Source organism: Symphodus melops (assembly GCF_947650265.1).
Source record: "Symphodus melops genome assembly, chromosome: 1".
Classification (NCBI taxonomy): domain Eukaryota; kingdom Metazoa; phylum Chordata; class Actinopteri; order Labriformes; family Labridae; genus Symphodus; species Symphodus melops.
In genome coordinates this window covers 27,678,641-27,693,094 of record NC_136691.1, presented here as the reverse complement: position 1 = coordinate 27,693,094, position 14,454 = coordinate 27,678,641, and the positions used below count along the sequence as shown (strand labels likewise).

General features: G+C 42.2%; 1 protein-coding gene across 1 annotated transcript; it reads right to left on the bottom strand.

Moving 5' to 3' along the window:
- Positions 1–769: 769 nt before the first annotated feature.
- LOC306825768 (golgin subfamily A member 7-like) lies at positions 770–12,676 on the bottom strand. Its single transcript, XM_079346725.1, has 6 exons — positions 12,525–12,676; positions 11,616–11,741; positions 8,247–8,399; positions 5,986–6,087; positions 4,767–4,819; positions 770–3,053 (listed from the first exon to the last, which is right to left on the bottom strand). Exons 1-5 carry the CDS (start codon positions 12,531–12,533, stop codon positions 4,778–4,780), a joined length of 432 nt encoding a protein of 143 aa, XP_079202851.1. The 5' UTR covers positions 12,534–12,676; the 3' UTR covers positions 770–3,053; positions 4,767–4,777.
- Positions 12,677–14,454: the final 1,778 nt, after the last annotated feature.

Genomic DNA, 14,454 nt, shown 5'->3' with positions numbered 1-14,454 from the left:
CTCCTTTGGTAGAGGATGGTCCAGTGTTTCCTATGCTAAAGGAGGTCATAAAGGAAGCATTGAACCACCTTTCCTTAACTTTCAGAGAATTCGAATGGATGTTTTCATGGACGCCCCTCAGACACTTCCGGGGTTAAGATGAAGAGGAAAGTGAAAGGAGATGGATGGACCGCTAATATTCTAACCGTCCTAAACCAGAAGGTTCTTTTCTGTATTTCAAAATAAGAGCAGCGTTGTGCAGGGTTGTGTACAAAAAACTATCACTTCAAAAGAATGAAAACCTGCACAATACTCTATGAATCACCAGTTTAGTAGAAAAAAATTACATTTCGATCCCTCTGAACATGTGTTGTGTTCTCAATCTTAAAAGATAACAGCATTAAATTAAAGCATATTGTAGGACGCAAGTATTTCATTTTTTGACCTACTGACAGGAATCATGGCCACAATCTATAACAGAAGCCATTTTAATTTGCCATTTTGTTTTTATTTTTGTTGTGTAACTTTTGTTCTTTAAATGCAGGGTTGGTCTTTTTTTTTTTTTTTTTAGCTCATGCTAGTCTAATGAAAATGAACAACAATGCCTTTTTTAACATCTTTGTCTAAAACAGCCCAAAGTAGAAGAATCACATCTTTGTCTTACTCTCTTTCTGCAGTTATACCTTAAGCTTTGAAGGACGATGAGTAACAGCAACGTGTGAGGGATCTAATTCCTCAGCTCGTGTCCGCCGACAAACAAAAAAACCAAATAGTAGAAGGCAGCAGGATGTAAAATATGTAAACAATTCTTTTATTGGCATGCAAGATTTAGCTTAAACACACACTGGATTTGAACTGAGAGAGGAACATAAATAGAAATCTGGATACAAAAAAGTGCAGTCCATCAAAAACAAAAATTAAGAATTAGCAAAGGTCCTCAAGCGTCTTTACTTACACATGAAGTTACTTTAAAGTCAAATATTACAGTTTGAAATACCCCAGAACATTCATGTAATATGAGTCTTGATTTCAGATCCTTGTCAGTAATGAAGCCAAACGCCAAGATGTCATCAACATGATTTAAAGGTCAAATATTCTCCTCTTCAGTGTAAAGAAGTCTCAGAGCTCCTCTTCATCATGTGTGTGAAGTGTGTTGTTGTAAATCCACTCTGATCCTGTATTTGATCATGTCTATAAACCCCTCTATTTCAGCCCTGCTCAGAACAGGCTGTTTGTGTGTCTGTAGCTTTAAATATGTAAATGAGCTGTGTCTGACCACGCCCCCTCTCTGGAAGGGCTCCGGCTTTCTCGCTCCATGTCCTGTTGTTTACAGTGAGAAGGCAGACTCAGAGGACAGAACAAACACCTAGCTGTGGGAGTGTCACCCTACTGCCCTTTGTGAAGTCATGATTGCTGCCCTTTGTGATGTCATGAAGGGAAAGTCTTCAAACGGCCTTTGTACTTTCTTTTCCTCCACCAATTCAAACTGTCTGCTCTGATGGAGTATTAAATTGGGCGATGAATAAAATGATTGTTCTGAAGGGCATCAGAAGAGCAGCCATCTGCCTGCACGATGAAAGCTGTTTCAGAAGAGACCAGTCCTCCAAGTCAGTGTGGATCTCTTTTTCAGATTCTTTCAGTATCTTTTCAGGGTACTGATACTCGTGACAATGGGATGCTTAATGAGCCAAAAGTATTTTGTTATTCATGAAACATACTCCACGTTCCTCATTTTCATACAAGCGGCTGCTGCTCTTCTGAGAAAACCAAAGACTAAAACAACGACTTTAATCTAGTAAATGTATGACTTGTATCTCTAAAGCTGTCCCCCTTGTGGTTCAATACAATACTTGGCAGTCAACAAAGCATTCCTCATATACTTAGAATAGACAATAAGATCCAAGAGCAAGAGATGCACTCTTAAAAGACAGGACTGTCACGATTACCTTGTTGAGGATATCACAGAAAAACCATGAAATCACTGCAGAGTTGAACTTGATAAGATCTGACTCCATTAGCGCTAAGTCAAGTCACAGGTTATGAATATTAGTCAAACAAACTAAAGCAGTCACTCAATGTGCAAAGAACAGATAATAATACAAATCCAAAGAAAGGACATGAAACTAGCATGAACAACATGCTCAAACACAAGTTTCACTATTCACAAATAATCTCCTGATTCAAAGATTTACATTTCTTTTACAATCTGACATCTTTACTGGAATATAATGATCCTGACAAAGTTCAGTTTAGATCGCTTTAACAGCCGACTTCCACACACTCACATGCACTACGGCGCTCTTTGCCCCTACTCTACTCAATGCTCCTGTTTCCACAGCAAGCGTGCCAGCCGAGTCGCCACGCTCTGCTCTGTTTGAAATACGCTGCAGGCACGCGCCCTTCTGGACAGTAAGTCAGACACGGGAATGCACAGAGCTCACGCTCTTTTTCAAGATAAGACAGCGGAGCAGGGCGTGCAGTCCAACGGAGCCAAACCGTGGTGTTACCACAGCTCGCACAGACTGTGGAGACTGGGAGTAAGGCCAAAGGCAACAAAGGAAGCGTGCAAAAAGACGTGAAAATAAACAAAGCAGCGCTGCAAGAATACATGACTTTAAAGAAATGCAAATCACCTGTGAAGTTTGAAACATGCAGCACATCACATCATTAACCAGACACGTTCACTTCAAACATTAAAGATGGTAGATGAGTTCCATTATCGCTGTTTAAAAAAAAAAAAAAAAAAGATACCCTGTGTGACGGCTACATCATTCCAAGGAGTGCCCAAAACAACATTCATGGTTAACTGTCGTCAAAAATAAAATCTTGAATTGCTTTAAGGGTGTCGATAAGTTTCCACAACATCCTTTCTCTTCTCCAACAACATTTGAATCCAACAAACTTTAAACACGACCATTAGCGGGTAAAGGGATTTCAGTGACGATGTCATTCATCTGATAGAAAGTGGGGTGAGGGACAGATTGTACAGACGCAGTATTAAGGGTGCAGGGTGGTCCTCAGCAGGGCGCCCACGTGTGCTGTCTGGTGACGGCGAGCTCCACGCTGACAAAAAGCTGCAGTGGAAATGTGGAGACAAAAGTTAGAGACATGACACTTTGCAAATGTGACATCAAACCTTTTCACGACAGAGTTTGATGGATCACATAAAGACTGACCCTGCACACCTGAGTAAGCCTGGACAGCTACTGCTCACACTGTCACAACGTCCACAGGCTGCCTGTCAGCCAACAGGCATCATCAGTTTTATTCAAATGAAGTGTGGAGTTTGACGTTTGAAATGGAGACAGGCAGGCAGCTTCATGGGCTTGTTGGAGCTGCAGACTCACTTACAATCACGGCTGATTTGATCGCCCTCCTTGAGAGAACACTGCATGACATGAAAGCCTGAGACAGTGACGGGTTGGGTCGAAAATGGAAACCTGTGTGTCCACGAGAGACCAGGTATTCAAGATTCAAGATTCAAGATTTCTTTATTTAGTCCTGAAGGAAATTTGCCTTGGACGTACAGGCTGCTGCATAACACATAACACGACAGAAAAGAAAATGGAACTGGGATTGTTTTCAAAACCGCCTACTTTGCCAGTGTTATGTACTGAACTGACCAAATGCAGTTTTGAATTCAGGATCTGCAGTGTATCAGAAATACCTGGATGATTTGGGAGAAATCGACAGTGTGCCTCAAAATCTAAATGAATCACTGCTCAGCTTTTTTCAGACTGCAAGTGGATGCCACACTGTAGCTGCATACATACTTACTGTATTCCACAGTTGTATGCAGTAGGAGGTCTGGGACTCCTCAAAAGGGCACTGAACTCCAAACTACTGTGTGTGTGTGTGTCTGATTTCCCTCTGGATAAATAATATGTTTAAAGTAAAAAATGAAATCTGCTCATGTGCAGATGTCAACAAATGGGTGTTGCTAACGTGGTCACAGTTGGTGATGGTAGAAGAGATTCTGATTTTGAAAGGGGTGAAAAAGGAGCAGCATGAGGACGGTACGGTACTGTAACACAACTGGAGATGATTTACATTTTAAAACAGGAAAGCAAAAAGTCTTCTGCAGGATGGATGTTAGCTCAGTCTGCTCCCTGGCTCCAATGTGCTCTTCTCTCAACACCTCCTAATCAGTCGGACGTGTGTGTGTGTGTGTGTGTGTGTGTGTGTGTGTGTGTGTGTGTGTTCTGCTGCACTCAGCATCTCGTCAGAACACTAATGGTTTATCCATCCACAAAAATGTAGGAGCTCAAAACAGTTGCCAAACTAAATATTCGACATAGGAGTTATGTCTTCCTCTTCCTGAGACTGCTGCTGTCTTTACAGAGCGATGACGCCGTGATGTCTCCTACATGAAAATACACTTCCCTGTGCTACGATGTACCATCTGACATCTAGGACCCTCACTCAACACCAGGTCCCTCCGCTTCCGGACGCAAGTCCCTACAGGCTGAGCTACTGCCGCCCCAAACCCTCCCCTGACACAGACGTTTGTCATAAGCAGGAGCAGTTCATGTTTTATATAATGATTTTAGATTAGAAATTCACCATCACCATCATCAACATCGTAAGGGGACAGGAACCCCAGCAGCAGCTTCTTCTCTGTTTATGTTTGTTTTTCTTTTTCCTCCGAGCAGGAAATCATTCACATCATCCACACTGCACAACACTTTACTTCAACAGTCCTACTTGCTAAATAGATCTGTGACGACTTAAATAATTGCTTGCTTTAACTTTTAAAGTGAACACAAACAATTTATCATGAAACTCACCGTGGACGCTCTTATCTTGTCAGACTTCTGTCTTCAAAAATGGTGACCTCAATCTTTGTAGAAGTCAGTCAAGGAACAGTGTTTAAAGAAATACATATTAAATCCAACTTTCATGAAGTCTCAGAGCTCAGAGTGTCTTGTTGTAAATCCACTCTGATCCTGTATTTGATCATGTCTATAAACCCCTCTATTTCAGCCCTGCTCAGAACAGGCTGTTTCTGTGTCTGTAGCTTTAAATATGTAAATGAGCTGTGTCTGACCACGCCCCCTCTCTGGAAGGGCTCGGGTGTACTCGCTGCTTTCTGGCTCCATGTCCTATTGTTTACGGTGAGAAGGCAGACTCAGAGGGCAGAACAAACACCTAGCTGTGGGAGTGTCACCCACCTGGGGGAGGGGCTACTGCTCTTTGTGATGTCATTAAGGGAAAATCTACAAATGGCCTATTTGAGGACACATTTTCTGAAAAGTGGAGCAGGCAGAAGACAGAGAGGACGGACTTTTCTCATCACTGGGGGTTTGAAAGACTAGAGACACATACTAGTGTTAGAGAAACACTGTTGTGACCACCACACCCCTGATTTAGTGTTCACCAGTTAAAAAGTTTGGGATCCCGGAGGAGGGAATGTACAGCCTGTAAATAAGACCAGTTTCTCTGTTGAAGACAAGGTCATATTCTGCTCTCCCTCGTTCACCATTTTGAGCCACTTCTAATGAATCGTGATCTTCACCCGCACCACACTCACACATACACGTTAAAGCCAAGCTGAGTGTGTACCAGACTATTTTATGCAGATGCTTTTGATTACATACTTTTTTTTTTCTACCGGATATCCAGACATGCCGCTGGATTTCCTGGAAGCTGCCTGGACTGCTGCTTTTTATTTTCACCCAGCGGTGCAAGGGAATTATAATGTGGAGGCAGATGGCCTGTAAATTGTTGCATCTAGTAGGTCATAGCAAAACTCCTTTTTACCAGCTGTGATTAATGCACTTTACGTTTTCTGATCTCTGGGGTTGGCTCTGCATACCAACAAGCCTCTTTTAAAGGACAAATGTTTTTTTTACTTTGAGCCTCGTCTGTGCCTTTGATTTGTTTGTAAGGTTGTCAATCTGAATTTCTATCCACTCAGTTCAGTGTTTGAGGGGGAGAAATATTGATCTCTAAACATAGAGAATAAAAGATGATTCATCCTCAAAGAGTACGTGGTGGGGAGGATACGACTCGCAGGCCTCTCTCGATGGGATCTGTGAGCAGCAGGCCTCTGGGTGCATAGATCTTGTCATTCTGCTCCTGAATGTATTTGGCGATCTTCTTCAAAACCTTAAAAAAAACAAAATAAATAAAAATTTAAAAAAAGGTACACAGGGGGGGAAAAAAAATTACAATCTCATAGAAAACAAAACACGGGTGTGACAGGAAAAAATGAGCGTACAATGGTTTGGAATCAGAACATTTTCCATGTGTATTCAGGCAAGATAAGAATTGCCAACTTTCTGTGAGACAACCAATAAAATGTTCCCTTTCCTCTGTCAAAATCTCCAAAACCCCCATCGATAAACGTGTTATCCGCCCCCCCAGGGACAAATCACGTTTATGAATTAAATCAAAAGACTCACAAATGTCCCTCTGCAAAATCCTATATAAAAATAAAAATAAAGGTGCAGGAGCAGGAGCAGGAGCAGGAGCAGAGGCTCAATGTGGAAACACACAACAGGCCAACACGGACAACATGCGACATGGACACAGGAGCATGTGCAGCACAAGCTCAGTCTACTCAGTTCATCTTCTCAGGAAGGACAGCCAGTCATCGACAGCAATGAAGCAGAAACAGGAAACAAGGAAGTGAACGGGTTCCAGTAACATGAGCGCAGCAGTCAGGATTTAATTTGTCCCAAAGGTTTAAACATACACGGCAGGAGTGACGTTCAGTTCAGAGAGAGACGAACAGCACGAGACTGAGACGCTTGACACCTTCACACGTCTCTGAGGGAAGGTCGGCTAAAAGTCGTCCTATCCGTTCAGCTGATCGATCCGTGGAACACGTGCGGTCTGACTCACAAACTGATGTTTTCTGAGGTAGGGGCGATGTGCTCTAGACAAAAATATAACAATAAGATCTTTTCAACCTTTACATCACATGACAAAAACCTCTGGACAAAAAGAGCACGGCGATGAATGGGCACGTAATGTTAGTGGCTTCAGGCCACGTGACGTGTGGGACGTCGCCGTTATGACGGTGTGTGTCAGCATACTGGTATGAAAGGTGCGTCCTATAGGCCGGATTTTAGAGTAACTTGTTTTCATGGTGGTGGGAATTCAAAAGATCACAGATCAGCTGAAATCCTCAAACATGTCAACATCATTATTCTTCTTTTCTCAGCGTCTATACCCGAGGGGAGGAGCATGTAAACGCCGCTCCAACAACAACACAGCCAGCAGGAGCTTCTCACTCCTTTGAGACTCTGATGGGGCCCTCGGCAAAAACCCATCGGGGTTGCTCCTCCAACCAACCAGCGTTCATCACCATCATGTAAATGGTAAATAGACTTGAGCTTGTATAGCGCTTTTCTAGTCTTCCGACTACTCAAAGCGCTTTTACACCACAGAGCACACCTACCCATTCACACCCATTCACACTGATGGGCTGGATATTTGGCCCATCCAGTATCTATACATTCATGCCACATTCATACGCCCCAGACGCAGCAGGGGGAGCAATTTGGGGTTAAGTGTCTTGCCCAAGGACACATCGGACATGTTGCTCGCAGGAGCTGGGGATCGAACCCTCAACCTTCCGATTGAGGGGCGACGACTCTACCAACTGAGCCACAGCCGCCACATGTACGTCCGTGTCTTGACGATTCCTCTTCTTCTTCTTCTTCACTTCCTGTTTATTGTTTTCTCCTCAATAGATTGATCCTTCCTCCTTTTTCTGTGTTGACTTTATTTCACAGCAACATTGCAGGGCAGCGAGAGAGAGTGCTGTTAGACACATTTTGGGTCACTGCTATGGCTTAAACTCGTGAGCCCTGAGGGGCCCCCCTACTGGTCTGGGGCCCCAAACAGTTGCCTGTTGACAGGCAGCACCTCTGCAGACAGTCATGACTCAGAGACCCGTGTACACAGAGTATATTCCTTCTTTAAACTGTAACGACTGAGTTTGCCCCTGGGGGGCAGTTTTTTCTGATTCTTCATGATTTCTTGTTTCCATCGGACTCTGAACCTGAACAATCTTTCTTTTTTTCTTTACCAACTTTATTTGTACAGGGACCATGTGCAATATTAAACATAAATGTTGCCATTTGATGTATTGCACCAGATTTAGCTCAGAGCTAGTTTACATCTGTAGTCCCTCGCAATGACGTAACATATTCGTTAATGATGCCATCCTCAGAGTCAACAGTGAAATCACAAGATGAAGCTTTGGGATATGCTTTACTTCTTCCTTCAGACATGAGTGCGGGTGAAACGTGTCGCACCTTCTCATAGTGAGTCTCCATACACAGGAAGACTGTGTACGCTGTGAGGCACGCCAGACAGCCCTCGATATACGATTGGCTTCCCAGCTTCTCTGCTTCAGTGTACAGGTTGTTCAGAGTCCGCACGGTCTCCTCAAACTGCTGCTTGTCAATCTGGAAAAGAAACACCGAATCACAATTAGCTTCACGGACCAGGTCGGCTCGCACACTTTGACTCTGGTGAACTGTGCTCTGTTTGTACAGGAGGTCACCTGGTGGGTTCATTTAGATGAGCGGAGACTTTCATTACATTAGGAGTGTGTGCATAGACTGATATCAGAGGAGGATAATAATTATAATACAACAGTCAAGTAGAAGCACACTCTCCTCCAGCCTCACAGTCAGAAAATAGTTCTGATTCAGACTTCAGACACCGCACACTGTGAGGACATTTATACCAGAATATATTTGCACAGACTTTAATAACTGTACAAATCCTCCATTACATCTTTAGTACATTTGGTGTCCTTTAACGTTGTATTATAAATTCTGCACTTTAGTGCACGAGGAAAGCACACATCAGCGTTCGGCTTAGAGACGTTTTCTCTCAGCTGAGTGTCTGACGTCTGATGCAGAGATATGAGCTTCGACAAGCTCGGAGTTCAGGGCTGAACGGGGGTTTACAAGTCCAAATGGTGAAGAGAGTGTTCTCTTTCACTTGGTGGAACGTTAACAACACCTTGATTCATTCGACAAGCTCGCTGCCAGATACTTATTATATTTATTATGATATTTATTGTACTGACTCCTTCCCCAGTTCCTTGGCATGTGTCCTCCAAAAGCATTTAAATGGGAGTGAGCCACAGAAAATCATACCTCCCACACAATAATTACCTGCAAGAATGTGAGTATACAGCATTGGAACTCCTGCAAAAGTCAATCTTGGCAGCCTGGTAAAATCAAATGCTTGGCTAAAGATGCTGTTGGCTCAGACAGCATGAATTATTTTATAAGATGTTCTGAAAGCCAGCTCACAGAGACAAATAAATAAATGGCTGTCAGGGGGAGGAAAGCCACAGAATACAGCACATTTTTAAAAGCTTTCATAAGCTGCAGAGAAAAGAAAGTAAATGATTTGTTCTTCTCTCTCTACCCAGGACCAGAGGGCTGGAGACTGAGACCAGACCAAATCCTCACTTCGTGATCATTCAGATCTGAACTCTGGGAAGGGTGCGGCTGTAACTGTGAACAACAATCAAACTACAAATGAAACAAAGTTATGAGCTCTTTTAGAAAGAGGCGTTTTCCTTCTGATCAAAGAGATGACGTGGAAAAGTAGCCAATCAGTGGTGGTCTTGACCGGTCTTGAGCTAGAGTCAGGAGTCCGCCCAGTCCGAGACCAAGGAAAGTCTATGGCTGAGTAAAAATGCTTTTGATTCCGGGTTCTCGAGGCTGCTCCAAGACCAAGTACCTCAATACTGATTGTAACTTCACTGATGAAACACCAGTCATTAACATGAGTCTTTGTCAGCTTCTTCAAATATCCACAGTACCGTCTTTCCTTCTAATAAAAGTGGCTGTGTGGGGTCAGATAAGATAAGAACAAACATTTCTCTCATCAGTAGTCTTTAATGTTCCCTGTTGTGGGAAGTCTGAATGTCTAATGCGTGAGCAACTCCTCTGGAAGGGAAGTCGCTAAATGACGTTATCGCTAATTTGAAATAACATGGAGGGAGAGAAGAAAGGTGAGTAAAACATGTTGAGAGCTACAAATGAACTCTCCTCTGTTCATTCTTGGTTTTGAAGCCATCACTTCTCGAAGTAGAAGTAGCTTTAAACTGAAAAAGTCACCCAGAGGATTTGGAAAGTCTCCCAGTTGGCCAAACTGCTCTGTGCGTTGTTTGTCTGACTTCCTCTCTGGGGTCAGCATGACGCCGGCTTGTAACAAGCTCTAGCAACAATTAGACACGGAAATTAGAAAAGAGAGATGGAGCACTCGCTCACTCACTTCATGCTGTATTGTGAAGTTTTCAATCATTTCTTACTGATTCTAAAAGCAGAGATAAGCAGTCAGAAGACATACAGGAGTTGAGCTCTCTTTAATGATGCGGACTAATCCACCGTCAGGAAGCTGAAATGAATTCTGTCTTCATGTTTCTGTGAATCAAACATGTCCAACTGGTGTCTGAACGTTGCTGTCACTCACACACTGTGTTGACTAAAGTAAAGCCATGAGCTCCAGATCAACCCTTTAACAACATTTAGTGACATGTCATGTGACAGTACGAGACCCTCCAGACTCTACAGCGCCACACAAAGCCTTCAGGTGGATCTACGTCACAGAGCTGGGACTCAGCGAGGCGGCAGTGACAACCTGAGAGATGAAACCATGCGGTCTGAGTGGACCGGGTTTGATTGAAGGCGCTGTGTGTATCTGCAGGGCCATGCACTCACGCCCTTTTATGGGCATTTGTGGGACATCACCTCGGAAACACCAGGCACGTGTTTTCATGAACACAAAAAGAGAAGAAGACAGGAAGAGTTCTGTCAATGAAGAACACGGTGGTGAATCTGATGGAGTGTCCTCTAAAGGCTGGTTCACACGGCAGGTTCATTAGGCCGATTTTAGCCCTGATTCTCCTCTCTGATAATCTTAAAGACGCCCCGATCATCATAAAATAATCTTATAAAATAATCCTAAGTGTCTTAAGTGTGTTAAGACCGCTCTCGTCTGATTGGAAGGACGTCGGGACCGCTCCGATCTCAAATCGGGGATATTCAACATGTTGGATCGTATTTGCCCGATTTCTCATCTCGTGTCATGTCCCCCGAGAGGAAAACGAGCCTTTTGACTGTGACGTGTAGCCAATCAGAAAGCGAGTTGACGTAGTGGAAACACAACAACAAGTCACCTCCATATCATCATGTAGCAAGTACAGCTCATGCTCCCGTTGTCTCTGCTCCTTTGACCGACGCCTCTTCTTTTTAAAACGTGTTTTTCAGATAAAAACAGCACAAACGATCCCTGTCACATCCTCTTCATCCGTTTGTTAACTCTGGAATCACGTTTGATCTCGAGAGGTTTTGTGAGATTTCCCGTCTGATCGGGGGACGTTCGTGAGTGAAATCGGTTTGTGTGTGGTGTGTTGATGTTGCCGTGTGGCCGCATACCACACACTGTATGACCAAAACTGTAAAACCTCAGATTATTTATCGCCGTGTGTGTGGTCTCTAAAGTTTGGGAAATCGGCCGACAATTTTAAAATCCTACCGTGTGAACCAGCCTTAAGAAATGTTTTTATGAACAACCTGACAAAAAGGATCATTCTGAAGAAGATATCGTAGAACGAAGCCCGTCGTCCTGAAGTGGGCGGGGCTGCTCTATCTTACCCTGTTCTCCAGCTCGGAGGGGAACCTGGTCTGGAACTGACACATGGTGCCGTGAGTATAATCTCTCTGAACGAAGAGTTTGGTAGCTATAGCCGCCTGCTGCCTCAAATCCTGCAAGCTGTGAGTCTGTAAAAGCAACACACACACACACACACACACACACACACACACACACAGACACACACACACACACACAGACACACAATGATCCAGACAAAAATTAGAAGTTTCCATCAGTGACGAGTCTCTTAATGATGATGAGCGATGTAGAGACTCATCGTGATAAATCGATTCAAAGGTGGCAGGTATACGCTGCAGAGCGACATTCACAAAGTGAGGACGCTCCTCCTCTTTAAATCAGAGGTGTGAAGGATTTTGACTTTAAGACAGAAATTAAAAGAGGAGAGAAGAAAACTGAGTCAGAAATCACAAGAAGATGAGAACTACACAAACAGAGACATGAAGCAGCTCTCAGGATGAGAGGCTTCACTCTTCAGTCTCATTTAGTCCAACACATGTTGAGTTCAGGGAGTCTTTATATCACTGAGAATAATAATAATAATAATAATAATAATAATAATAATAATAATAATAATATAATCCAGGGTTTTCTTTTCAGTCTTTGTGCTGCTGTCAGTCTCTTTAAGTGTCAGACAGCATGGGTATGTTGTCAGCATCTCTCTCCTCTCAAGTCAAGTAAATTAGAAATAAATACATAGTCAGTTAGCTTGTTAGCTTGGAAGCTAGGTGAAATAAATACATACTCAGTTAGCTTGTTAGCTTGGAAGCTAAGTGAAATAAATAAACTCTCTTCTGACGACTTAAATAAATTCATATATCGATGGATATGGAAAGTTATACAGAGTGTAGTGTTTACACACTTAGGTTTAAAAGCATATTTTGTCTTACCTCTGCCATGTTGAAGTTTGTTTATCTTTTTGCTAGCTGCGGTACCACACAGTAATCCTTCCGGGGGGAAACATTATGTGACTACAAGTGTTCCGCTCGTGCTGCGAGAAACTACGATTGGCCACTATTGAGGATCGCGAGATGTCTTCCAACAACAAACTTTAGACTTTAGACTTCAGACTTCAGACTTCAGACTTTAGACTTTAGACTTTAGACTTCAGACTTTAGACTTCAGACTTCAGACTTTAGACTTTAGACTTTAGACTTCAGACTTCAGACTTCAGACTTCAGACTTTAGACTTCAGACTTCAGACTTCTGACTTCTGACTTCAGACTTCTGACTTCTGACTTCAGACTTCAGACTTAGACTTCAGACTTTAGACTTTAGACTTCTGACTTCTGACTTCAGACTTCAGACTTTAGACTTCAGACTTTAGACTTCAGACTTTAGACTTTAGACTTCAGACTTTAGACTTCAGACTTCAGACTTTAGACTTCAGACTTCAGACTTCAGACTTTAGACTTCAGACTTTAGACTTCTGGCATTTTCAGACTTCTGACTTTTTGTCAGAAGTCACTGGGAGGAAATTCAGTTCCACTATACAATACCATACATTGAAGGTCTGCACGCCGACGAAAGAATGACAGGGGAACAGACAAACAAACATTGAAATGACTTAAAATGTTACATTTTATCAATTATTGTGAAATCAACATCAAATAAGATGTTCAATTTAAAATAAAACCATTGATCTTAAGTTAGATTTGTGCTGAAATTAATGTACACAATTTTCAGTTGCACATGACGAACAATGTGTTGTGCTCTTTTGTAAAAAACAAATTCCCACAAACAGACTTAAATAACATAATTATTTTAAGGCTGCTTTTTAGCGTTGTTCCAGTGGCAGTTACCATCCAGGAACAGAGGGGGTCCACAGTCGCAGTCATTTTGGGAACCCCTGCCATATGGCAAAGACAGAGCTGAACAGCTCTGGGCACAGATACATAAGGCTCCGGAGCCCCTGAAGACACAAAAAGTAATGTTAACTTGAGGAATAACTCACTTGTACACACAAACTAGAAAATAACTTGTTCACATACAATTATTGTTTTGACCTTTTTGGCTGCCAATGGCTCTGAACACCACAGCTTTATTTCTAAAGCACCTTTCACACATAAAACCTGTAGCCATCAGGGCTTCATGAAAGAACAGAGAAAATAAGTGAAATTGAAAGAAAGAGAATCAATAAAGGAAATTAGTAAAATAATAAAAGGATCAAATTAATTTAGAAAGATATAAATGAAGTAAAATAATTAAAACAAATATTAGTAAATTAATGACCAATGGTAAAACGTTGACTATGACAAAATGAAAACAAATAAACATAAAAAGAAATAATACAGCCATTAATATTAGCCTTACATCCATGATCATGCAAATAAATAATCAAGTGAATCTTAGAGCACCTCAACATAATCAGTCCTCCCTGTTTGATCATCATAGCTGTTAACATTAGACTAATCAGTCAATCATCATAGAGCTAATTCTGTCATATTCATTGTTGTTGTCCTGTTTGTCACTTTTGACAGTTGGCTGTTCAACATGTGTGGGTCAAAGTATTTGGTCTGAAAAAACTGAAACAATAGAAAAGGCCCTCTCAAGTTTATTGATGTCAGTTGGATTCAATAAAAATGCATTCAGAGGACAATAAAGCATTGAATGTGCACTCAGTGTCAATTTCCGTTTCCACAACAGAATTAATTCCTAATAATACTCAAGAGAGGCAGCTGTTCCTGACTTTGCACCGTCAAAAGTAGAAATAGTTGGAAAATGCAAGTTTAAGTACAGACTGAAGAGAGCTCTGAGTCTTTCCCTCAATGCCCTCTTAAATAATAATTCAACTTTTCTTTTAAAGGTAGAGTCAGATGC

What these genes read in the sequence shown, in the direction of transcription:
- LOC306825768 (XM_079346725.1), bottom strand. An exon ending in TGGAGACTCACTATGAGAAG is followed by an intron (nt 6,088 to 8,246) that starts GTGCGACACGTT and finishes GTTTTTTTTAAG; the next exon opens with GTTTTGAAGAAGATCGCCAA. An exon ending in TCGAGAGAGGCCTGCGAGTC is followed by an intron (nt 4,820 to 5,985) that starts GTATCCTCCCCA and finishes ACTTCTACAAAG; the next exon opens with ATTGAGGTCACCATTTTTGA.